This window comes from Leptinotarsa decemlineata, unplaced genomic scaffold (assembly GCF_025532065.1).
Source record: "Leptinotarsa decemlineata unplaced genomic scaffold, Ldec_3_MD MMD2_P_RNA_scaffold_9, whole genome shotgun sequence".
Taxonomy (NCBI): domain Eukaryota; kingdom Metazoa; phylum Arthropoda; class Insecta; order Coleoptera; family Chrysomelidae; genus Leptinotarsa; species Leptinotarsa decemlineata.
Window position 1 is genome coordinate 12,018,559 of NW_027412536.1, and position 27,874 is coordinate 12,046,432.

A 27,874-nucleotide genomic window follows, 5' to 3' on the forward strand; every position below is an offset into this window, starting at 1 on the left:
ATATTCCATTTCCATGTGAAAGTTAAAATTAATGAAAAATACAAACAGTAATAAAAAAATAATGATTTTTGTTGTTCATTGGACGGTCAAGTATTCCAATTCGTCCTCCTTTCAACTTCCTACTCAGTTTTTCTGTTACTTGTTGACTTCTTGAACTTATTAGAGACATGAAATATATCTGAATAAATCAATATCTAATATATAAAAATATCGTGTCACAGTGTTTGTGTTCGCACTTCTCCAAAACGGCTAGACCAATTTTTATAATTTTTTTTTGTAAATTTGGTAGGTACGATAGGGCGTAGAGTATATTTCATACCGCTAGATGTTTCCGGTGTACCTATCTTTAATTTTTTTTTTCTATTTTTGATGACGATTTTTTTGTATTTGGCATCGAAAAATACCTATTAACAAATTTCTTCATTCAAAATATTCACTAGAAATAATTTATATAGCAAAACGATATTTGCTAGGTCAGCTAGTAAATAACTAATTTTAATAACTAGGTAACTTTTTTGAAATGATGATGCAATATTTTTAAATAATAAATATTAATGTTTGGGTTTACATGTAGGAAAGACCAATGGCAGTGATGGTATGAAAAATTTGTAAATTTGTTATCAAAGGTATGTACTTATATCATCAGTTCGGATTTCCATTGTCTAATATAATATGAATTGATTTGAAATCCCAGAAAGGATCTGTAAAAAATTGAAAAGATTAACCAAAAAATAACAATTTAATTAAACAAAAAACTGAAATTACAAAGAAATAACATACAAACAACAACTAAAAAATGAAAGAATGAAAAAAATTAAATATTAATACGAGCTAAAAATTAAAAAAATTATTAGTAACAAGATTGAAGGATTCAATTTTCTCCTAAACCAGTGTTCTTCCTTGTGGATGAACACTGGTTTAGGAGAAAATTCAAAGAAGCCGCGTATATGTTGTCCAACAACGCATTTAGCAAAGCTAGCGTAGAGATACGTACCATATGGAAACCTCTAATCAAGCGAAAAACGACCAACTCCCGCCAAACGCTAAAACCAATGAAGCGGAGAGAGGTAAGAGGGGATAGGTGAAATCACTTGAATGACCTATAAATAGTCGGATCTCGGAGAAATAAGTCCAGTTATCACCCGAAGATGATTGTGGATACTAACAATCGAAACGTCGTGACGTAACTTGGTTTTGAAGTCTTTAACTTTCATTTCTTGTTAATAATAATTTCTTTTAATTTTCAGCTCGTAACAATATCAACATTTTTTGATTTTTTGGTTATTGTTTGTATGTTATTTCTTTGTAATTTTAGTTTTTTGTTTAATAAAATTGTTATTTTTCGTTTGATTTTTATAATTTTTTACAATTTTTTCTAGGATTTCAAATCAATTCATATAATATTAGACAATGGAAGTCCGAACTGATGAAATACACTACGAAACATTGTCAGCCACCTTCAAACAAACAGGTATGTAGTTTGACGGTTAGTCATTAAGATGTAATATTCGTCTTTTCAATATCCATGTCTCAAATAAGTTGATGTCTGAATACCGCATATTTTATAAGAAAAGACTTTTATATTTGGTGATGAATCGAGATCAGACATAACATTATTTGGGTTAATGCAGTCAAGCTGCATACATATATATATATACATATATATATATATATGTATGCATATATATATATACATATATATATATATATATATATATATATATATATGTATATATATATATATATATATATGTATATATATATATATATATATATATATATATATATATATGTGTGTGTGTGTGTGTGTGTGTGTGTACGTATAGGTTTTCGCGGTCAGTAGTATTTTGTCGTTGAGTTCGGGTTGAACCGTGTCTGAAGTTTTGTGATCGAAGTTTTCAAGAAAGCGAAGCCAAAACGTCGAACACAAAACTCCAGACGCGGTTCTACCCGAACTCAACGACAACAATATATACGAATTACTTGGGATGAATCGAGAGTTACATATTGATTGATTCAGTAATCCAATTCAACATTGAAAATCAACATAGTAACAAAACAAGTTTGTTACTGGAATCTCGAATTATTCAAATGTATTTCAAAATATGAAACAAATAAATATATGAAGTGAGTTATTTCAATAACATTTTGGTGTTGAGTTGAATTTAGCCAAGAAAAGCTTGAATCGACCAATAAAATAAATATTTGAAAAATCCAAAAATCCAGTTTCAAGTTTAGTTGTGGGAGATAAAATTCGAGTAAAATATCAAACATTCAATATTTTCAAAATTTTTCGATTGCTTATTGCAAAAAGAATTGGTTTATTGCGTTTTCTGTATTTTCATAGGAATTACCCTATTTCACATAATGTTGCAGCATATCGCTCTATAAGGCAAATTGCCGTGTTTAGGATATGTTGTCTTATCGATAGTTTCTTTAATTTCCTTCTGCAACTTCAAATAATCCTCATTATTTCCATATTTGCTTTCGTACACTTCCAATACATCTTCCCTATGATTAACTTTAGGAATTATTTCTACATTATCTTGTTTTTCATCATCGTTTAGGTTATTAACTTCGTCTTCCCAAAACTCAAGTAAATCCTGTTCCCCACTCTCTCTTCTAGATAAGTTATTTTTCGTACTGAAAAGTGTGATTTCATCATCGTCATAATTTGCACTTAAATTTAGATCAGGAAGTTTATGAAAAACATGAACTTCTGTGTCCTTGTCACCACCAACACTTTCACAATATTCTTTATATATTGTCTTGGGACTTTTTAAAATTTCTGCGTCCGGAGTTGTTTCCCTTGTTTTAGACATCCATTCTTTTACTGCTTTCGTTATAGGATAACGCGTTTTCTGATCATCCACTTCCACTCCTTCGTCAACATCTGTACTTTTCTCTTCTTTATCCTTAGTCTGGTCTTTCAGCATTTCTCTTATTTCTGGGTTTTCTAGAAAAAATCCATCTTCTTTTGGTGATTCTGAAGCAGGTAAGTTTTTATTAGCTTTGATATTGTCTAAAGAAGTTGCTTCACTTACCGAAACGGGTACAAACAGTGGTATTTTCGTGAAATCTGGACTTTTTGAATACCCAGTTTTTTCAATGCTCGTCTCTCTGCTGGATATCTTGCTGAATATAGATTTGAAAAATCCGTCACTTTCATCAATATTGAGCGATTTAATTTTTCCTTCCAAACAACTATACATTCCCTTTTGAATCATCTTATCCAATTCTTGGGATATATCATCGTTCGTCTTGTCTGACTCTCCTACAAGGCTAGATTCCAATAGATAATCGAAAGAATCTACTAGATTCTTTCCAACGGCTGGGGACGTTGCAGAACCTACATTTGAAACCATAGAGGTTTTCGAGGATTTCTTCTTCCTTTTTTTGGAGGTCTTTTTCTCATCTTCGGTGTCTTTCACCGGCAATTTTTCATCTGTAGGCATTGATTTTATAGTATGTTCTTTATTTTTATTGGTCTCAACCAACTTTTCATCAAACCTAACTCCACTTTCAATTTTATCTTCAGTTTTTTCAGTTTTTTTTACAATTTTTTTAATGGGTTCTTTGATTTCCTCACAATTCTCCGATAGATCAATATCTGTAATCATTACCTTCTTTGTCAAAGGTTTTTGGGTACCTTTCTTGGATTTTTTCCTATCCTTGTTAGGGTGCGATTCTTCGATAATTCCTGATACTGGTTCTATTTGAGATTGTTTTGAAACTTCTATTTTATCATCTTCGGATAGACTGACATTCTTAGATTTTTCGGTATCCTCTACTAGTTCCGATTGTTCTTCAATTTCTTTGGATGGTCCATTTCCGTTAGATATTTCGATTTTATCAACATCAACAACCATTTCACTCTCAATTTCCGTGACAGATTTGATATTTGGTATCATGTGAATATTTTCGACCATATTTGGTTCCGTTTGTGAAATAATATTGATAATTTCTTCAATTTTTCCGTTCTTAATTTCGATCTCGACAACATCTTCTTTTGGTGTAGGTATTACATCTACTAAGAGGCTGACGTCATAGCTTTCGAAATTATCATCTTTAAGGGAATGTTCATCCTCTCCACCATCAAAAGAGGTTTCGCTTTCCTCAGTATTTTTACTTTTACGTTTTTTTCGACTAGAAACCGAAATCCATTGATTTTGTTTTTTAGTCGGACTGGAAGTCTTAGTCGGAGATAAAGTTAACTCGGGAGTGTCTATTTGTGAGGAATATGTTTTCACGTTCACATCAACCTCACAATGTTTCACCGGTTTTTCATTAGATAGTGTGACTTCAAGATTTTGTAAACCATGTTTCACAGTAGGTTTTATTTCAGCATTTTGTACTGTTTGTGAATAAAACCTTTTGCTTTGGTTAGGTTTGAATTCGGAACTTCTTTGTAATCCATGAGGTTGCCATTTGGTCGTAACATTTTCGTTATGGGGCTTCCAGTTTTTCCGACTTTCAGAACTATTTTTAACTGACTCTTTTTCACTGCGCATTGTAGTTGTTTCGGTTTCAAATGGAAGAATTCGATTACCACCATCATCGTTGTTCTGATGGAATATTTTTCTTTGGGGAGAATTTCGAGGACTATTGTAAAATCCTCTTTTGTGATTGTTTTTGTATTTTTGGTTATTGTTGAACTGCTTGTCGAAAGGTTTCCTTTTTACAAGATCCAATTTTTCAGTATTTTCTGTTTTGGTTTCTTCATCTTCTTGTTTTTTCACAGCTTCTTCCAACTTCGACACGATTTTAGCTAAATCTATTGTTTTATTATTGTTCAATTTGTTTTCATTTTTCTCTTCTTTTTTCACAACCTGATCATCTATGATGTTGTTTGACTGACATACGTGGGCATTTTGATTTTCAACGTTGTTATCAACACTGGCTCTTCTGTTTTCAGTCTCTTCTTCGGATTTCGGTATGTTCGGAATGAAACCGACAAAGTTCGGAAACATTTTCGGATCGGGAGGTAGAAAGTTGATGGGTATTCCTGAGGGAATAAATGCTGGGTTGAAGTTTTGTCCATTAAATGGCACTACAGGTATAGGCACAAAATTTGGAGACACTTTGATAAATTGAACGGGACTGAGAGGAATTTCCGGTGTTCGATAAGCTCTTGGTATGAATTCTTCGGCATCTGGCTTCAAATCATACTTCTGTGTCTTTGGCGGATCATGGAGCGAGTTGTTCTCTTCAGGAAGATTGACATCTCCTGTTGAATTATTTTTAAGATCTTCAACGTTTCTGTTGATTTCATTGTTATTTATAACATTATTATCGTCTGTGCTTTTCTCACAATCTTCTTTCCTCTCATCACAGCCATGTTTGGAAGTTTGGTGATCGTCTTTGGGATCATCGTTGGCTACTATTAAAGTTACTTCTTCTAAAGTTTTATTGGAATCCATTTCGGATATGGTTTCAATTCGATTGGGATCCGGAAAGCATTGAGGATTAACTTTTTTTTCAGAAGGGTTATCGTTTTCGTTATAAGAGTCGCTCTCTTCATCGCTGCATTCGGTACTTCCTTGTGATATCTGGGACTTTGAAGTCTTTCGACGTATTCTCTTTTTAACTTTACGATTTTGTTCTGCCGGGCATTGCTCAATCACATCTGAAATAAAGAGAAATATATTATTCGAGTTGTTTAAAGATGTTGGTACAATTCCGTTAATTAACCAATGCATTCACTTGCGTTATTGTACACTTTCTTACACAACAATATATTGAAATATAATAACTGCCCCCATTCATAAAGCCTTGTAAGTAGACACTCTTATTAGGATATATCGTAAGTTACCATCAAGGATCGTGTCAAACAGACAAATACTACCCTATGCCAAAAACAAACGAATTGGTGGAAGAAAATATACAGGCTTTTGTCATCTCTAGAATTACTACCAATATCCATTCAATTAGTGATGATTGGATCCAGCAGCCTTTAATACACATAGTATACAAATGAGTATCAAATGTTTTTGTTCGACCAGGCGTGGTACTTAAAAACAACAGCTACAGCCACATAAAAAGTCAGATCTTTGAAAAACTGAGTACAAATTAATTTCGGTTCTATAGTTCCAAAATCCAATAAAGATATAAATCCAAAACAAGCACACTTTCCAATTGACAATTCGAGTGGAAATCAAATGCCAAAAATAAAACATTCGTGATTCAACACCAGAGAAAGCTGTTTCTAACCGTTGAGGTCAGTACTGCTAGACTAAACCACGAAAGCATTGTTGAACTCAACTGTCTCATCAAGTGTTAAAGGTGATGCGTTCTTCCTTGCGAGAATGTCATCTATATATGCTCGATGGAAGACTGAATTAACGAATATATCCTCCACAAAGCGGTCCATTGCCAAGCTTCGAAATCGACAGCCGACTATAGGCAAACAGACTCCAAATAAAAAGTATTTGTATTCCAAAATCGCAGAGGGCTGTTTCAATCCGCCAAGGTCTCATCAATGGTGTTAGACTGACCCACGAATGCATTGTTGTACTCAACTGAGTAAGTAAAGGTGATGATATCTACTCTTACGAATACGCCATCTATAGGATCGACAGAAGACTCAAACCAATAATATCAAAAAATAAACAGGTCAGTTGCAAAGACAAGTTTTGAAAATAACCGACGACTGATATTTCGTCTCATCAATGGTGTTTGGCTGAAGCGTGAATGCATTGTGTGACTCAACTGAGCAGATAGTTGGCTAGTATTGGCAATATCCTTGATATGGCCTGCTATGGCAGTGATTCCTTTTCAGTTACAGATATGAAGTGGAATGCTCATGGTTGATAGTATTGGTATTTGACACCAATTGGTTAGAAATAACTAGAATTTTCAACTGGATTGTTGGGAGTTGTTTCAGGGAAATTACGAAGGACTTTTTAGTACTATGTTATCTACTGTTTCTTGTGACTGATCCCTTAAAGCAGGTGAAACACATTGTAAATATGTGTTTCAAGAACTCAATTATGTTTCGTCTTTATTATGCATAAGTCATGAACGATCTGACGTTTTGATATATTTCCGGACTGGGGCATGTTTGTTTGGCATCTTCTCAAAATATGTTGACATAAATTATGTATTTAGAATACGTACAGGAACCTGAAATTTACAATTATATAATTCAGGTTATCTTTTGAAGATAGATATAGATGAATGAAAATAATAATTTTTTTGCCAGATTGTGAAAAAGTTAGTATCATCAATGTTCTACTAACGAGAAAAGTATGCCCCTATCAACCTTCTAAAATTTTTTTCATCAATAACATTGAAATAGTTCAGTTCTGAGAACGTGCGTACATTACGGTCTCCTACCAAGTTAGGCTCTGGAATGAATACTTTGCACATGAAGATTGAGAGCTACCTTTATAGCGAAACCTTGAAAAATCGGACAGGAATTGACGAAAGCTTTGAGACCAATCACTCTCAGACTAGTAATAATTCTTAGCTGCTTTCTTGGTTATTGAATGCGTATTTGATGATATGACCTTAAAATTCATCATTCAACGATTGAAGAGAAAAGGGATCGACGAGATAGGCTGTAAGTTCATAAATTGCATGCTTCGTACGGTAGTGTTACGAAGAGGTGCTGTGCACCAGTGAGGGGAAGACGTCTTCCACAAATGACATAAAGTACCTACTGGATTATGTAGATGACCTATTTATCCTAGTCCAGGATATATAGTGAGGAGACGTATGCAGCATCCCCTGACTGTTATAGCAGGATGGGTCGAAGAATAGCTAAACATAAGGTTATTCAAATTGACTATAGTACTTTGGATGACCTTATGTCAGGGTCATTTATCAGATTTGCTCAATTGTTCAATTTTTAATGTAATACGAATCACAGTAAAACTTTTTTTCATATCCACTACATATTCTTCGTTCAATATATTGACGAATAGCGGTAAATAAAAATTGAAATGCAGGTCCGGATTAAACAAACTAAACAAACAGAATCTCAAAACTTTATTTACATTTTGGAAAGAGCAGGGAAAGTTGAATTGCCCCAAATGTCATAAGTATTTTCGCTTACAATTCTATTACCTTACGACTCTAATGTAAATATTTTGGCACTAGTTCAGAATTGGAAAAAATATATGCGAGAATACCAAAGACATTCAAGGCATCTAAACTTTTCCTGCTTCATTTAAAAATGCAAAATTTCAGTTCGGATCTGGATTTTATTAATATTTATACGCTTTACGGCACTATATCGAACAAAAAATAGATGTAGTGAAGGTTCACCGTGGTTCGTAAGGTATGAAGAATTATAGAGTTGGTTGACAATGAAATGCAAGAATTAAAGAAAAGAGCAAATTTGATAAAACACCCTGATATCCATTAAATATGGGTTATATAGCATTGGGCTTATCTACCTATAATGTATGTACATTTTTCATTGAAGAATTTCGATTTGGCAATGTTCAAAATATAGGTTGACAAAAATATACCTGAAGAATCAGCAATCAATCGAAAACAAACTCCTTCACTTTTTTTATGGACCACATTTCATTGCAGAATATTGAGGTAGTTTAGAGCCCATAAGTTACTTATTATATTGATTCCATTACTAAGTAGGTATCCACATCGACAAAATTCTCGGACCCCTTATGTTTTCTAAATGGGACACTATTATTATGAATCAAGAAGTGTATTACAAAGTACATTCAATTTGGTTATGTAAACAATGCAAATTGGCTGAGTTTAATTTCAACTGAATAAGAAAAAAATACAATCGAAAAATGGTGCATAATGAAATGAGTACCAGAACTTTAAAACCAAAAAAAAACACCTCAGAGCGAAATCAAAAATGCTTTTATATTTGGTGTGTCCTCCTCTATTCTGCAGCAAAGTGTTAACTCGCCTGTGCATGGAAGCAATAAGGATGTTCTATTCTTCTTAGGCCGCTGGTGTGAGTTTCTGAAGGATGATAGAAGGATTAATACAGTTTGAGATTGTTCGTTCAATGGAATCCCACATGTGCTCAATGGGATTCATGTCTGGCGAATTTGCTGGCCACGGTAATCTTGAAATATTCTCAATCTCTCGCGCGATGGGGCCTATCAATGGAATCAATAATGTTTCGAACATATCTATCCCCGGTCATATTGTCTGAAATGGGAATAAGCTGCGTACGACGACCATGCCTCTTCGAAACAATACAGCCTACTTGTTGCCTCGGCCTTTTCCAAACTCTGTGTCACCGACTATCACTAACTAAGCCAAATCTGTTTCTTTCGTTCCAAAAAGGACATTTCGCCACTGAGCTAAAAGCCAGTCTCTGTGTTCCCGTTCCACTGTAGACGAGCGGCTATGTGTGTGAAAAGTAACCTGGGTAGTTTTAATGGTCTCCTGGATCGCAAATTTTCTCTAGCAAGTTTTCGCCGTATTGTGGTACTGGAGATTAATCGACCAAACGTTCTTCTTGAATGAATTTAGACAGCTGGACCTGTTATGGTTCGATTCCGACGTACATATCCTGCTAGATACCAATCATGTTTTGCGTTAGTTACCCTAGGATGCCCAGTTCTACGTCTGCAGTCAAGGATGTAAGTTTCGTGGTATACAAACGCAATATTGGGATAACTGAAGCGCGTTGAAACTTTACTCAATCCGCGATTCGGCAGACCCCCATCATGCAAAGGCACTATCCTTGCTCTATGAAACACTGCAAATCTATTGCCAGGCATAATTGCAAAGAAGGACTGAACACTGAAACATGCTTAATTAGAGGAAATTGGTTTTGTAAACATGTTGAAATGCCTGGCACTAGTAAAAGAAATAAATATTAAATATACACAAAACCAAATTTCGTTCAACAATTTACGAGGGGGGTCCAAGAATTTTGGTGATGTATTTGGAAATGATAAAAATAGAATAGTAACAATTTACGGTTTGAATGAGAAAAATCAAGACTGGCAAGATTTTTGAGAAATTTCGAATGATACTTAGAATTCTTGCAGGACGAAATTAGTTCGTGTAATAGACAGAATGATGAGCTGTGTAGTGTCAGTAAGATCGTGCACGCTTTTGTGTATCTGTATAGTCAACTTGAATCGGCTTCGGCCTTTAAGGGATCATGTAACATCAATAATTTTGCCCCTACGATTTACTGTAACAACCACTCCTGGAATTGATATTGGAAAATACAATGAAAAAGAAAATAACTTTTTTCTTGAATTTTTCATAATTCTGAGATGAGACGATTGAAAACATATCACGTGAGCATATTCATTGGGATTATAAAAAAAATCCAAGTATTTACCTTGAGGGTGTTGAACTTCATTGACGTAATAACCAGGATAGACCATATTGTAGACGCTGTGGTGGCTGCTGTAATCAGAAACATTGTTGGATGCCTCTCCACCACTCAAGTCTTGACTAGTTACTTCTTCGTTGTGCGGACTCGTCGATTCCGACTAGAAAAAAAAAGGTATCAATGTTTGAGTCTCAATGAAAGGGATTGCTAGACGCTCAGACAAGAGCGAGCGTTGGAGCTCTGCAGCTTATACGTAAAAGTTGAAAAGTTTTAAAAGTTTCAAAATTGATTTTACATTTTCAAGTGATCATTTCTACCGCTATTTATCATAAAAAAAGTTGGATCATCAACAACTTAATACTACATTTGGGCGATTTTTTACTACTTTGCTTACTTATAAAAAATTATTCATATTCAAGAGTTGGCATATCTTTGTCTAATTCAACAACATAAGAGATGGCAATCGAATATATTTAATATTGGTTATTTTGAGTAGGTACCTATGTTCTATGTATTTTTTATAAAATCTATTACTTTTTGGTCACCGTGTTTGAAAAGGTTAGAGCTAACATAACCACCCTAGGAACCTATGCGACTGTATTTCAAGCGGAAATTTACGCTATTGAATTGTGTGCGGAGACATTGGAAGAATCCAACCTCATACACAAGTCAGTAAAAATATTCTCGGACAGTCAAGCGGCGTTGGAAGCTCTTGGCTCCTACCCAGCAACGTATAAATTGGTAGCAAATTGCCAAAAAAGACTCACCTCGATAGGAAGTCTTTTCGGATTATCTCTGGTCTGGATTCCTGGCCACACTGGCCTGGAAGGCAATGAGGCTGCTAACTTCCTTGCAAAGGAGGGTGCTGCAAGCAGCTTCATCGGACCAGAACTTATCATTGGCGTCGCCAGATTGAACACCTGGGTGGCAAGAAGATTTATGGACTTCTGGCAGAATCTTCCAGGATTGGCTCACTCCAAGTCGTTTACTCACCCTTTGAAGCTTGATACCAAACATTATTTGGACTACAGTAGGGATACGATATCTAACAGACCTTCTTACAGTTCACTGTCATTTGAATCATCACATGCAGAGACTTGGACTGTCGGAAGACAGTGTGTGTCGCCTCTGTTCGGAAAATGATGAAACAGCAGAGCACATACTTTGTGCGTGCCCCGCTGGGGACCGAATCATGTTTTTAGAGTTCGGCTGAGCCGTGCTCTTACCGTCTGTAAGACCACTCACCAAACAAACTAATCGGCTTCGTTAAGAAGCTGGGTTTATTTGGTTGAGTGTGAAGAGGTGTAAGCCTCAATGAACCCTTGCGAGTTGCGATGGAGGGTCGAATAGACCCACTCATTTTGGACCTAACCTAACATAACCTAACCTAGAGCTAACATTATCAATGTCACAACGTACGGACGATTTCATACACGAATAATTCAACAACTCTGATTTAATATTCACGATTTCAACATAATCGCAAAGTGATGACTCTTAGAAGAACTTATAAATTAACTATTTTAATTGTTAGAATTTGAACCTTTGGCGTAAAATTCATCTAAAGTAGCCACATTCTACACACCAAAACAAAAACACTATCTCTCGACGCGTGTTTCGCCAACGAAGTTAGCACCGTCAGGAGATCAAAAGCACTGGGGTCAATAAATGAGATTTCTGGTTTTGTGTTGATTTGTAATAATATCTTAGTTTCTGACTTATATGTTTATGACTACCTAGTATGCCATATTTACCTGGTTTCGGTAATCCCACGCTTTTTTCCGTCACATTGTCTTGCGAGTTGCTCGACATTTGTTGGAGTGTACGAGCAGCAACAATTCAGAACAATACATTGTTGCACTTTGATTCTTATGGAAGAACTATGACCTTTGAGTCATTATATTTTTGTAAAGACTAGGATTTACGAAGATACTATATATCTGAAGAGAGATATTAGTCATTGAAACAATACCAGAACAGTTTGAAATACTAAAAATGCAGTATACCATACTTTGTCTGTACATTAAAAATACAGATAAGATAAATTAGATAAAACTGTCCACATAGAACTTCTGAACTGTAATAGGGTCTAATACCACATGATGCAAGTCATGGTTTTTTCTGTTGTTTGCAGTCGGTTTTTTGGAATTGGCCAGATATAGTATCTCTGTTTGGACTAAGATTTCTGAAATGTTGAGTTTATTTGATGAATGTTGATCTATCATAAAAGATGGTCCACCTTGGAAATATTTTTGATTAGTTGTCGGAGTTTCTTGAGTCGAGGAAGCGTTTGGGGCATTTCTGATATCGTCTATGTTGGATGATACTAGCCTCACATAGCTTAGGAGTGAAGCATGTATATCTGAAAAGTGTTCCCTACAAAATGCTGCTACATGTTCACTTTGCTTGCCCTTAAAGTATGTCAGTTCAATCTGGTGTAGATCTTGTTCGAGAATATCATGTGGACCAGAAGGGTATACGTTGGATAGCTAAAAACACTTAGATGGGGCGATAATTATTTTTGCTTGCACGACTTTGTTGATATTGTTGAAAGTAATTTTTCTGTGATCTTTCATGAAATTATACACTATTTCAGTGATGAATATTAATATACGAACATATTCCTGATACAAACAGGATACTAATAGTAACAATAATAATAAGCAGAGATGGCCACTAACACCCTTGGCTTGGGTCCACAGGGCTATCCACCCAGTGGACCCAATACTTGGTTCCTAGTAATCGAGGAAGGAGCCCCCACAATCGACCCGCTCGGAGGGGACAGAGGCAAGGTGGTGGGGCCCATAACAATGATTTGCCTACCGATGACAACCCTGGCAATGACAACGGATGCTTTGAGTGGACGCATGAGCTAAGAGATAGCCGAATACTTTGCTACGAGAGTAGTGAGCCCGCGCGAAGAGGGTATATGGCGAGAATGCATGCTCTGTGGTGTGAAACACAACCGGAGCATGTCGCCTTTTCCGCCTAAAATCTTAGGGATTACGTATCCTACCTTCGGCGGCGGGGCTATATAGTTCCTTTCCAGTCTACTGACGAATTGGTAGTGACAGTTCTACCAACTGTTGGCACGGCTGGAGTGGAGACTCGCGTCATGCCACCAATGGAGTCAATCAGAACACGCAGAGCGCGCCACATAATTAGGCCCCTGAAGCCACAAGAATTGGCTGGTATGGATGCAGAGGTTCATAGTTTTCTAACAGAAGAGAATGACATCTGACAATTTAACACCGCCCGGTATAGCGTCGTCCAATCGCTTTCCGAATCGGAAGGACGAAATTCTGGCCTTGCGGTTCGGAACACTGAACGGCGTGTACACAAGATGGATACTAAGAAACGTTGGCGAGACAACACGTGACTCGTATCCAATGTGTGATGAACTACACACCTTTCATGTCCGCAGTGCGGCGAATAGCCACCAAACTACGACGTATCTATCACACTTTAAGTCAAGGCGTGCTGCTGACCACCAAATAGCACTGCCTTGATAGGATACAAATGCTAGTGGCTGCTAAGTAGTCACTAGTTTGGCGAGCAAGTATCGCGGAATACCTTGACTCCGCATGTTCTGGATGATCCGCCGACCGCTGATCAGGTGAAATCCTTCAGGAAGGACATCTACGAACAGCCGCAGCCACTCAACTTAGACCGTTCCCACCCTCAAAAGCGGAGATTTGTGGATTCCTATAACACAAATTCGTGTTATAAGTTGTTTACGAACATCTTTTACACACGAATACTCACCGCAGTTGACCGAGTACCTATTCGAACGGATATATGAGCATTAAAACTGTAACATAGTAAACGTCATAAATTTGATGTGATGTCATGTTCCATAAACTACATAATAAACAAGTTAAATAGGGGAGGTTATTTTACATACTCACCGTAAAACTGAATTTCACTAGCTTATCAGTAAACAAATATTTGCACGTTTCTTCATCTTAAGAATACTGTTAAGGCTGTTTTACATCAAGACGAACGAAATAATCCAGTACACAAATGAATGCAATCCAATTAGTCAAATTCATTAGTCCTTGACGTTATTGAAATTATACTTTTAGATCGCCCTGTGCAACCACGTCTATTATCGTCAGTGCCACTCAATTACATATGATATATTTCACATTTTCCACTCGGCAAGCTTTTTGTAGGCCGACGCCAATTTAAGATATCAATTGCCTTCAGGTTACTTCATATTTATGAAAAGATTATTATTTATTGTTTATGAAGAGTTAAGAACGGGTGTTTTCATATTTTCAGTGACAGACTTGTGTCAATTATTAAAATTCTCATTGAAGCTTCTTTACGAAATTTCTGTAAAAATTGTAAAAGCAGCCTAGTGTCACAAATTCAAATAAAAATTGATTAAATTAAGAAATGTTGTCTCTTGTTTCCTCGATATGTGCAAAGCTTTTGATTTAGTTGACCATAGTATATTGTAAAAAAATTATTCAATATTGGAATCAGAGGTGATCTTCTTAGATGTTTAAAAAAATTATTTGTATAATATATAGGCCATCAAAAAAAGTTCTCTTCAAAATATAACTCGTGGTGGACCTCAAGGATCCACCCTTGGTCCTGTTTTTCTTTATTTATATTAATTTTCTAGGTAATTTAAAATTAAATGGTATAGTCAAATCATTACCTAAAAATGGAAAAAAAACTCTCGAAAAACTCTACGGTACATAGGGAGATGTGAAAGTTGGTATTGTGTTTTTATTCAACTCAGTCAACCTATTTCCAGGTCCGTAATTCAAAAGGGAATAATTCACACAATTATAATCAAATATAACCCAAAAACCCCGATTTATAAAATTTAATTTGATTTCTCAGTATGAAGTGAACGTCGACGATACAAAAAATACAACAAAAAATACAGGTCCGTATTCAAAAATTCAAAGATGGGGGTGGCCCAAGTCAGATGATACCCTGTATACAAAATTCATGGACATATTCTGATAGCCCACATCAAGTGTCAATAGCAAAATGTGGACAGATTTTCAATATTTTTGCGAATAAAGAAGATATAGTCAAAAAAATAATTTGGGATTTTTTGGTTTTTCCTGTATATCTCCAGAACCAAAAGAGTTATATTTAATTTTTTCACATCATTGAATAGGTCTCTAAAATACGCAACTTTGCCACATTTTAATCGACACTCTATCTCTTATCGTTTACGAGATCCCCATGTACAGAAACGAATTTGAATAGCCCTTTATATATTTCAGTTTCATTTCCGTTTGGGCAACAGCAAGTAAATCTATAATCAAATCTCTCAAAAGCTTAGGAAACAAAATAATTAGAAACATTTATAATTTACCATATTTGGAACCAACATTGAACTTATATAAACCAAACTATTTATTGAACCTAAATTCACTCAATAAACTCAAAATAAGCTGCTCTATTCATTCTGGTAAAAATAATACAAAGAAATCAAACCTAAATTTAATTCGAATCGAATATATTCATAACAAAATTACTGTCAAAAATTAAGATACAAAAAATTTTTGGAGAAAAGCCGATATATCACGATGGAATCATTATATATAATTCAATTTCAGAAAAAATGAAGCACTATTCCATTAAAAAAATCAAGTATCAATTGAAAAAAAAAGTAAGTGGTGGAATTTCATAGTTTTCATTTTATTTCTATTACACTCGAATTCGTTTTCAACATATAGGTACTTTCCATAAACGATTTCATATTTGACTGCATTTTATTGTTTTTTTTTTCAATATATGTTATTGTGAAATATCTTATTTCTGTTATTTTATTATACTTTGTAGTTACTTATAGTCCCTAATTATAAGAATTAATTTTTTCGGGACAATAAACTGAATTGAATTGTTTAATATAATTATATAAATATTACTGGAGTTTTTTTTTGTTCCATACCACCAATATACGAGGAACTTTGGAAAGATTTTTAAGGAACTAGGTATGAAGGTGGTTTTTGAAACAAGTCATACACTACAGAGCCTTTTGGGAAGTCCAAAAGAAGAAGTCGAGAATTCGACTTTGGAATTTATGAAATTGAATGTAAGGACTGCGATGCAAAATATTATGGACAGACAAAAAGTTCTATCAAAGTAAGATATAAGGAACACATAGCACACTTAAAATATGGAAGACCTGAAAAATCAGCAGTCGCCCATCATATTTTGCAACAAAACCATTCCATAGACTTCATTTCATTTAGATTAGTCAGACAAGTTAACAACAGGCAACTAGATGCCTATGGGAGTGTAGAAATAAGTAAACACAATAATATTATGAATAACGATGACGGACCTATACTAAAGAGCTTACTATATAGCTTGTTGAAATGAAATAAAATAATGTTGTTGGGTTTCCTGATTACTACATAAGGACACATTGCAAAAATAATTTTGGATAGGCAATATTGTGAAATTGATTTTTATATAGCTGAAAATTGTTTTATATAAACATATATTGTGAAATAATAGATAAGGCAAAATTGTAAAATTAATTTAGGTTGGTATACGTGTATGGTTGGTACGCCTGGATGGTTTACCTGTATGGGTTACCTATATAGCATAAATAGGGTTAGCTCACATTAGTTTCTAGTTTTAATCTTCCTTATTGAAGATGATCACTTGGTGATCGACACACATGTCGAGGTGTTAAAAATAACGATTTGGTGTTGGGAAAGAAACTCCAGTAATATTCATTACTATACCAAAGGTTCCAAACGGTGCATCATAAGTACATAATTTTATATATCTTAGGAAATATTGGCCTCAAGTAAAAATAATCATTTACAAAGTGACTTCAAAATTTGTTGAATAATCAGTTCAAATGAAAAAAAAAATCATTTGGAAAATACTGAGTTACGACGGCTATCAGATGACTAATATTTATTGATAAAACTTCGTTTGAAAATTCAGATATACTGGAAAAGTACATCTCGCATTGAAACCGCATCACTGTATGTGCATGAACATAATTAGCCAAATTTTCAAAATAAATATCTCAAAAGTGACATTGAATATTATTAATGAACATTCAGCAATAATGACAGCCTCCTCCAAATTGTCCGGCCAAGATTTCTGACTTAGTAATGCAAGCCACCAAAGAAAAGATACAACAATGATATTTCATCTGTTTTTTCTACTATTTTTGGATAATATTTGTCTCTCTTAGAGCGGAAAACTCCACTACGAACTACATCAGGCTTATTAGTTTTCTTGAGCCAGAGGGTGGGAAATACATAGTTCCAATAGAATCGATACTTCTCATTCACCACAACTGATTCAATATATCCCAGAGTGTAGGGCAACACCAATATCTCATCAATACCGTAATAGTGCGGTAGGTTATGTCGATGAATATGGAACTCATGCTGTTGATGATCTCTGCTGAAAGTTTCGGACTACGCGCTGGGCTGGAGTGTCTAAGTTGAGAGGCTGCGGGTGTTCATAAATTTCCTTCTAGTATAGAAGGATTCCACCTGAGCAGCGGTCGGTCCACAACACGCGGATGCTCTTGAAATAGCCGAGGTTTATCGTTGAACTAGAAACGATTGTTGGACTATTGACCCTCAGAAGGTCCTTCGAATGGTTTTTGGTATAGGGATACTTGGAAACAACGCGTATACATTGAATAACACTAAAATCTCTTCATCCCGCAAGTTTACACGTTTAATTTTATTTATGAATTCCTGTGAATTAACAAAACCTAAACTCAGTTGTGGAATTGAGAGAGAATTGAGAGAACTTATCACGGATACAATTGGTCGCATCGACTTACCAGATTTGTGAATTTTTGGTAGACCGTATATTTTAGGAACTGTAGGAGAAGCTTGTAGACTCCTGTTCAAAGCCGGTGCTATTAAATTTTGGCACTTCTTGAGTGTGTTTTTCACTTCTGAAATCGTCATATAGGCAATGTGTTCTCAATTGGATCATCAATTCCCTCATAGTAATCTGACTTGACCAATATCACAACCTCATTGCCTCTGTCTGTTTCCAGATAGAGAACATCTTCCTCTTTCAATAATTTGATATTTTTTTTTTTTTTAAGTGGAAGTGCTCTTGGATGCACAGGGGTCACACTGTACCGAAAAAAATAGAAAGACTATAACAATCTACTCTCTACTTTCCACGTATTAGACAAACAGGGAAAATACGCGTTGCCGCGTATTTTCCCTGTATTCATTAGACTTCACATCGACTTTAAGTTAGTCACGTTTTGAGTGGAAACAGTTGGCGTTCGTTTGAGGCAATTTAAAAAAAAAGTGGGGGTGCGCCGCAATAAACATGAAAGTTGTCACGATACAATCGCAGCTCAGCTTAAGAAGCTACTTTTCAGTCCGGTAAATACAAGTCCGTTCCATGATAGTTTGGTTAGGGTTACGCGAGGGATGAGATTTTATTCCAATTCCAATTCCTAGATAGCGTGCCACCATTTTGGAATTTTTCAGCGGAACAGCTCAAACTATATTTTTCAATTCAATTATTTACAAACACCCATCACTCAGATTGGTTGCGGCATCTCGTGACATATTTTATAATTTTTGTTGTGTGACACTCAGTGTTATTTTTTACGTATATTAAATGAACGGGGTGAATCTCCATCCACCACCCAACACATAGCGGTTATCAATATAGGTGTCTTACCTCCATCCAAAAGCAAACACTAACTTTCCAATGACGACAAACCAAAAAAGTTTTATTTGATGTCTCCTTGTATCAAACCTCAACCAACAGGAGCATTTTTATTTGTCCAATGTCCTTGTAAATCATTCCCATTATTTGTCTATAATTAAAACAGAGGTGTTTCAGCCAAGATCATCTCGTTCAATGCAAAGCGAGAACTTGTGACACACATTCTTGAAGTGCGTCACTCAATCATTTGACACACTTATGAATAAAATTGTTTGTGATAACTGATAGGCGGCGGCGGGTCGATTCCTGGCTTACTATTATGATGTTCCAAAGTTTAAGAACTCTCGTGACAATTCTCAGAAATCGTGTAGTAATGTTACCTAATAACTCGTAAAAATAAAATCTCGTTAGAGATAACGTTTGTGTCAACACCATTGATTTATAGTAACAGGCGGAGAGATATGTAGTCGTTCAGGACCTATATTCTAGTTCACATGTACTTTTTTTGTAACATTTTTCAGCCCAGTCCAAAAATTACGACCAAGGTGTCATTCGATTCGTATTTTTGCCTAGAAAGTTTAAGGAAAGGTCCGAAAACGCGCCGATAAAAATTACAAAAGTTATAAAAAATTAAGTGAATCAAAAATGGGGCTTTAGTTTTTTTTCAATATCTCGGAAAATTTTTAAAATTTTGGAAATTTGAAAAAAGATTTGAAAATATCAATGAATTTGCGTAAAAAAAGTCCCGACTCCCGAAACTGTATCTCGATTATTTATAATTTTTACAGAACCCTGAAAATAGAGCCAAAAGCGGGTAATCTGGCTTTCGCGTGCCTTTCGTCACTCTGACATAAAAATAAAAAAAATTATTTAAACATATTAAATGTAAATATTAAGGAATGAAAAAATTCATGTAATGTTGGGATACATCAATAAACAATAATCTGCAGTCAAAAATTTTTTATCCCAATTTCAACGTTAATTTAAAATTTGTTGAATAATAACTTTTTCTGATTTGAAAGTTAATATAAAAATCCCTATAATTATTAAACTGAAACCCTTGCATTTTTTTCCTTTGGTGAAGTTATCCTTACTATGCAAAAAATAGATTACCGTTGCCAAAATAAAAAAATTGTTATTCTCTATTTTTTATTGACAATTGAAAATTATAATTTTATAAAAAATACATTACAACATTTTTTTTTCTAATTTTTTATTGTTTCAATGTCTCATGGCTAAAAACTAATTATTAATATTTTTTTAGTTTTTTACAGCTATTGTTAATAAATTTATTATAAACGAATACATTGTTTATAAGCAATTCGAAAATTTTTTTTGCATGTTAATTGAAAAAAATCATGATTTTTAGAAAAAATGGTTTCTTAAAAAATTTTTTTTGTTGCTAAAAAATGCGTTTGTTAATTAACAATCGTTTTTTGCAACTAAATATTAAAATTAAGGAACCGTTTTTTTTTAATCATAATTTCTATTGTTCTTTAAGGTTTTGAAAACACTCTTTTATTAATCCTTTTTTGTAATTATTCATTAAAAAAATTTTTTTTAATACTTTGTTCTATAATAAAAGTAACTATGTGTTTTGTTTTAATTTATTCTATTTTTTATAAAACTTTTAATATTGTGATACCTTAATACTTGTCTTTTTCATTCGCTCCTTCGCTTTTATAATTATAATAACTTTTAAACTATATATATAATATGTTTAATTTTTTTTTGTTTTTATGTCAGAGTGACGAAAGGCGCGCGGAAGCCAGACTACCCGCTTTTGGCTCTATTTTCAGGGCTCTGTAAAAATTATAAATAATCGAGATACCGTTTCGGGAGTCGGGACTTTTTTTACGCAAATTCTGCACATTGAAATTGATGTAATTTCATTACAGTCAGTTTTGAAAATGAGAATAATATAATTACTATAATTTTTATGCTCTCTAGAATAACTCCTATCGAAAGCAGATGATATGCTGTTTTATTCATATCATGTTCAAGTGTGTCCAAAGATTTATATTCATTATCGAGGTAATCCCTAGTTTCGAACTATTTCCAGAGTTGGAACCTTGTTTTCTTCGTAAAACTGATATACAATTCAGCGTATAGCTTCTTTGTCGGCATTATCAACTTTTTTGATCTTCTGATTATTTATTTTTCGTTTTACGGAATGCTCTCCTGCTCTAACAACAGTATAAATTGTAGTATGAGTAAGTTTAGTCAGCTCAAAATTCTTTTTGAAATTTCGTTTTGTGAGGTCCCACGCATTTCACTTTTCAAGCAAGTATATACATTTAAAATAAGTCTTTGAGTTTGAGGATGCAAGTCTTTATTTGAAAATTAAGACGCGGGCCGTAGAAATATCTTCAACTGAGCCTTCAACATTGTCCATTTTATTATCAGAAACATCACGAAAAGGTCTCCACAATGCTATCTTGATTAAATGATAAACATCACAAGATATCCATAACGCCATCTTGATTAAATAATAACGACAACAAGAAAACAATTTAGAAAAACACGACAATAATGCAAGCCAACGCAAAATAAACTAATTTTACAAATTCTAACTTGAGCCACAGCACTGATAATTCTCTAGAAAATGCAAACAGATGCGTTCACAGTGGACCCAACATTTTTTGACCATCATGTTTTGCTTCAGTGTTCATGCAATATTATTTGTTCCACTCGATACGGCTGGCATGCTCTGAGTGAGAGGTAAGAAATTCATACGAGGTGTAATCATTATTTTTATGTGGGAGGTTTTGTATGATATTTACTAGTAAATTCATCAAACCCGGTACATTAGTCTTTTATTTAGCTGTTCCTATTGACTTCGTATAGAGCAAGGCTGCTCAACCATTTTAACAGTTGGGCTAAACGGTGGATTCAGACTTTACGACAGGCCACTCACAATTCCTATTTCAGTTATTCTCAGAACATGGGCAATAAAAACCCAATATTAAGAAATAAAATAAAATTTGTATTTATTAGGTAATGAACAAACAGAGAGTATATTATGGTAAAATGTAGCAGATAAATAATGAAAGAAAATTGAATTTAAGTATGTATCTTCTCAAATCTAAGTAGAGGGCGAGTCGTTGTTACAATCAATGTGATTTCTGCCATTGTTTGTCTTTTAATAATTTACTTATGTTAGGCGACAAATCCGATATTGATAGTAACAACAAGTCACAAACATGTTCTCAGTTGAGGATGTGCGATATTTATTTTTTACATAATTAAGGTCTGAAAATACCTTTTCACACACATATGTTGATCCAAAATTACTTAAAAACTGTAACGCCACGTCAGTAATTGCTGGAAATTCTGCTTTTGGTACCAATTTCCAGAAATCTGCAAGATCTTCTGAAGAATTTTGTGCTTTCGAAGACAATTTGTTGGCAAAAAGGTTTTTTAACGTATTATGATTTTGCAGTTCAACGAGTTCCAACTGAATATTGGCAGGATAACCAACTTTTTCCGCCAAACTTATTATGAAAGGATTTATAAGAATATGTATAGTTTGTTTTTTGCTTTCAAAGTCTTGAAATTTCTTCTTAAACGACTGTGATAAGCATCGAATTTTAGATTGGTATTCAGAATAATTAACAGAAGCAATATTGAGCTCCTCTTTCAAATGTTTCAGTGTGGGGAAAAGGTCAATATTTTCTGTAGCCAAATTAATTGAAAAGAGATTTAATTTTGCTTTGAATTCGCTTATTAAATTAAACATAGTCGAAAGTGAACAATCTTTACCTTGTTATTTGAGATTCAAAATATTGAGGTAATTCGTAACGTCAACAAGAAATGCAAGGTCACTCAACCAGGATGTATTCTTCAGTAAATCAATTTCCAATGGTAAAGCCCCTTTCTGCTCTAAACATGTTTTCTCAACTTGAAGAAATGTTTCAACATGCTGTCCATATTCCCTGATTTCTTCTTCAAATGATAGTCTGAATTGACGTCTGTTAAGAGGTTTTGCACGTATGTAATTTATGGAACGTACTACTGGATTCATAATTTCATCCAATTCCATATCCTTTGCACATAACGCTTCCTGGTGAATAATGCAATGATACAAAAATAAATTTCAACCTAAGAAATTCTGCACGGGCCATTCAAAATTATTTCGTGGGCCACATTGTAGCCCGCGGGCAAGGGTTGAGCACCCTTGGTATAGAGTATAACCGTTCCGAAAGTATGAATACCTCTGATCCCGCTTAGTACCAATAAAAGAATCTTCGAGATCCTTTTATCGAGCACTAACTCGTCAAAGAGAGCCTTTCCCTAGCTAGACGTGGGACTCTTTATGAAAGTAATCAGAGAAACTCACCCTGAATTTTCAGAAAAGATAACGGTCGACTAGACGACTTAACTTTCGTTCCTTTCGTTGAAATTTTCAGGAATGGTTCGTGCCAGATTTTTAGAGAAAAAACAGAAGCGATCCTTATTTGAGTTGAGGCCGACCGTAATTTTCATGTGACTGAAATATTTTCTAATGATCCGACTTGCCGAAAATAACACAGGGAATTGGTTGAAAATTTTCAATAAACTGAAGCCAGCAGTATAAGAAACACATAGAAATCGTTACGTCTGTGGTAAGTTACTTCCTGTAGGCCAATAAAGCGGTTGCTTGTGAGAATGATATCTCAACAACCACCGTCAAGAAATATCTGAGAAGACATAAGTACATAAGTTTGAGCCCTATAAATAGAAGAATGCAGTTTTGTGAATTTGGTCTAACGAAACTGCATAAAAAATATTTGTTCCAGTGTCAACCGCCACAATGTGCGATATTGGTCAAACATAAAGCTACATATTATTCAAGGTCACATTCTTGAGAAAATAAATGTCTGGGCAAAAATATTGGAAAATCATATTGTTAGTCTCATATATCTACAGGAAAATCTGACTGGTATATTTTGAAATTTTTCAAAACCTTATCGATCCACCGACTTAACCAACAACAAAAGTTCAATTCAAAAATCCATTTGTTGCTTCCCCACATTGTTTTCACCTGTAAGGGATTGATTGGCCTGTTCGTTAACTGGATTTGACCCCTCACGATTTTTTCCTTTGGAGGTATATCAAATCAAGAGTACATGTTACGAGACCTGGGATAGTATGGAAACTTAGAGATTGAATTACCCAAACTTGTGCTAGGATTACCCCAGAAACACTCCAAAATGTTGGAAATAAGTTCGAAAATAGACTGTTTTACAGTCTGGAAGTTTAAAGAGAACATTTCGAAAATTTGCTCGAATGACTTTTTTATGTATGAGATAAATAATAACGAGGTTAAAATGCAGTGCTATCGTCTCATGTTACTATTTTGTTTCTCTTTCCGATGAACATTTATTTAAAAAATCTGACATAGGTAATCCTGCATCACATCGCGTCTTGCGTTCATAAGGTTTGTTTTTGACTATTTTACGTACAGTCGAGAAAGGAATTTCGGTAAAATCTGATGTTGCTTGTAATAGTTTGCTTTCCTCGAAACCAAACTTGAAATGAAGATTCTTATATGCATTGAAACATACTCTCTATGTTTCAATATTCAAATGCATTTAAATCTTATTCACTGGTATCTCTTTTTCGCATTGTTCACCATCATTACACAGGAAAAAGTCTGCGTTGTTATCACACTCGTTATTATTATCAGTACTTGTCCAAGGACGCCACATTTCAAACAAACACAAAAATTTTGAATAATTATAACTGCACCAATATCGAATTTCAACACTCAAATCGCGATCAGTTCCTGAGCTTAACATTGACAACATGACTGCTCTAGCCATCCTCGCATTCTATTCGTCACCGTAACATACCTTCAAATTCATTTTTATGACTCTTCAGCCAATCATAAAAATTGGTTGGTAAAAATTATCCAATATTAACCACCAATTCTTCAGAATACGTGGACTAGTTGTCAGCGGCTTCATTTTTCTGGCCTTTGAGAGCGCCGATACCTTTAAGTATACACAATACCGTTTACTTCGACTATACAAAAGCTTAGTTTGCTTCAATAAAATTATGTTTCGATGTCATAGGGGTTGATATGGAAATAATAAAACGTTATTCTATGGCGTCCGCCATATTGTATTCAAAATGGCAGTAGATATTTAATTGATTGTTATGAGACCCACAAATATGTCTGAACTTGATCGAAGTTAACTGGCTTGAAATTAAGTTTCATTTATGATGAACAAATATTTTCCCAGTAGGAATAGGACTCTCAATGATTTTTTGTCGAGAATTGGGTTTACTTCGTGACAATACCTTTGGTGAATATTTTCTGAAAGAAATTTTTGGAAGGAATCGCAAAAATGTAACGTGATATATGACGATACTGATGAAAAATTAACAACATTCTAATGGAAACTCGGTGAGATAGACACTGCCTGTGCCGATAATTTTTTATATGGAGTGAACATGAATAGATAAAATCAAGTTTGGTGTGCTTTGAACATTGGTTTTCAACCTATAACATTAAATGAAATAAACATCATTATCTATTCAAAAAACAAACTTTTCGAATTATTTGTTTTCAAAATATTTTGTAAACAGATATCATCCAGAGTCCGAAGAATACTTATTAGGTCAAAATGCAAGCCTTTGAAATTTTGGTGCCGTAATCCAAATATCACTGATTTTATTTGAGATAATAATTATGCATATTTCTTCGACTGATATGGATAATTTTTGGACTCATAGTTATTGCAGTTCGGTAACTGGAAAACATTCCAACGCAACCCAACGGCTTGCAAACCAAACTTCAACATTGACCGCTGAATGAGAAATCATTTTCTGTCTCTCTCTAGAATATTAGACAGCGCTGGGTTCCTCATTTATCTTTAATTGATGGGGTTTATATGTTCTATCGATTCAGGGCAGATGGGTCCAAACGTTAAATTTTTTATCTGGTCTTGTAACATTGAGGAGGGAGACAGAAAACGATTTCTTATTTGGCGGTTGAATTCCAATGATTCCAGGTTCGATCATTTTTGAAATAAAAAAAAGAGTAGGATGAAACCCATTAGAAAAGAAGGGGAATGTGATAAAAATAAAAGGAAAACTAAATTACGGGCGATCTGAGTTCGTTTTCGAAACTCCTCAACAAATTACTTAAGGAAAGTTATGCACTCAAATCAAATCAAATTTTATTAAATCCGCTTTCCTATTATACAATGGATTGGACGAGTCTGGTGAGGTGTAGAACCCACACACTTACTACAAAAAAAGTTACTCCTAAAGTACTAGTTTACAGGTTAGGTTGGCAAAATAGAGTATATACACATACATACATGAACATAATACATTGTTGAGGATGTAACCCTAATATTACTCAATGACACATAAAAACAAGTATACTAGACATCAACTATGAACTCAGTTAACACTGCTATCAAATTCCCCCAAGCTATAAAAACAATGATTCGTTAAAATTTTCTTTAACCCACTTTTGAAAATTTCGTATGTGTTACTATTTTTTATATTACAAGGAAGCCTATTGAAGTAAGACGCTCCAATCATCAGAGGTGACTTTTTGTGGAAAGTGTGGTTCGATTTTTTTTGCAACAAGTCGTTTTTATGCCTTGTGCTGTGGTTGTGAATATCAGAATTTTTTGGCAGTTTATTTCGGTTTCGGTAGATATAGCTCAGTAATTTATATAAGTAAATAGAACTAACAGTAAGAATTTTTTGGTTTTTGTATACATCGCGACATGAAGTTTGATAAGGTAGGTCAAAAATTAATCGCAATATTCTTTTTTGTAATACAAACACCCTTTCACCACTACTCAAGTTATTACGCTCCCATGTCAAAATATTTTATGAACCGAATAGTTATTCGGTTAGAAGTAATTGAAATTAACGTTTCATGGTTCTGATTACTCTGAATATTACAAATTTTATTTTTGACTAGCGATCCACCCCGGATTCGCATGGGTAGCATCGTCATATTCCCCAAATGATCCACACAAAACAATAATTATGAATTATACATAAATTATACATGAAAATCCTTTCCGCAGTTTGACGCGTAGATACAGACAGACAGATGCGGCGGTGAGTTAAAAAAAATTTTGTAATATGCTTTCTCCAATACAATATTATGAATTTCAATAACATACTTAGATACTCACCAATGAACCAGTGCTGCATCTCTTCGATTTGCAATGCAAAAATTCATTGTAGTACGTGGGGGGATTGTACAACATGAGAGGATATGGTTCGAAACCTGAAAAACGAATAATATATTGCTTAAAGAAATAATCATCTAACTGATATGTATTTGTATTTTAATGGGGGTGGAACAATAACTTTCAAGTGAGTCACAAAACATTCTTAGTGCGCATCTAAGACCTACGAAGCATCTATATACCAAATTTTAGCTTTCTGGGACTTAACAGTACGGAATAACGGAGATGAATGAGTGTTAAGTGACTTTTGCATTTATAAGTATAGATTTAATATCGAAATACCACCCATCTTATTCGCAAACTTGAAAGAACATACAATTGCTTATACACTTTTTTTCATATCATTTCCTTCCACTCACCTCTCGGTTCCTTTTAACTGCCTGAAGAAAATAGTATGATGTCAAACTGAAATTCAGAAGTTTAATTACTTCTCACTTACGCGAGACGTAATTAAAGTTATCCCAGAAAGAAACTAAAAAAGATGGTTTTTCGAATATTTCATTACTCTGTACTCTTGATGTACTTGACTGAGAAATAAATTACTGTACTGATGATGGGGCAAGTACCCCGAAACCGGTCTTTCGGTTGGTCGTATCGACCAAATCGCACCCTCAGAGCAATAAATCAGAAAAAGAGATTTTTTATTAATTCTTGAATCAAAATATGATGACTGGACAATGAGATGAAAAAAATGTCTATAGTAAATGTTCAAAAATGTTTCCACCAACTT

At 34.4% G+C, this 27,874-nt stretch overlaps 1 protein-coding gene across 3 annotated transcripts in view; it reads right to left on the minus strand.

Moving 5' to 3' along the window:
* Window positions 1-2,184: 2,184 nt before the first annotated feature.
* LOC111502785 (uncharacterized) overlaps window positions 2,185-27,874 on the minus strand; it is a 142,596-nt gene continuing 116,906 nt past the window's right edge. Inside the window, exons 5-8 of one of the 3 annotated variants that reach the window (XM_074170632.1) lie at window positions 27,088-27,182; window positions 10,289-10,442; window positions 3,045-5,626; window positions 2,808-2,986 (exon numbers count right to left, since the gene is read on the minus strand). In XM_074170632.1, the coding sequence (XP_074026733.1) occupies window positions 2,957-2,986; window positions 3,045-5,626; window positions 10,289-10,442; window positions 27,088-27,182 (2,861 nt within the window). In that variant the 3' untranslated portion in view covers window positions 2,808-2,956. Of the gene's footprint in view, window positions 5,627-10,288; window positions 10,443-18,949; window positions 19,188-27,087; window positions 27,183-27,874 lie in introns of those variants that run through there. The other 2 variants (XM_074170630.1, XM_074170631.1) reach the window with 2 other exon arrangements.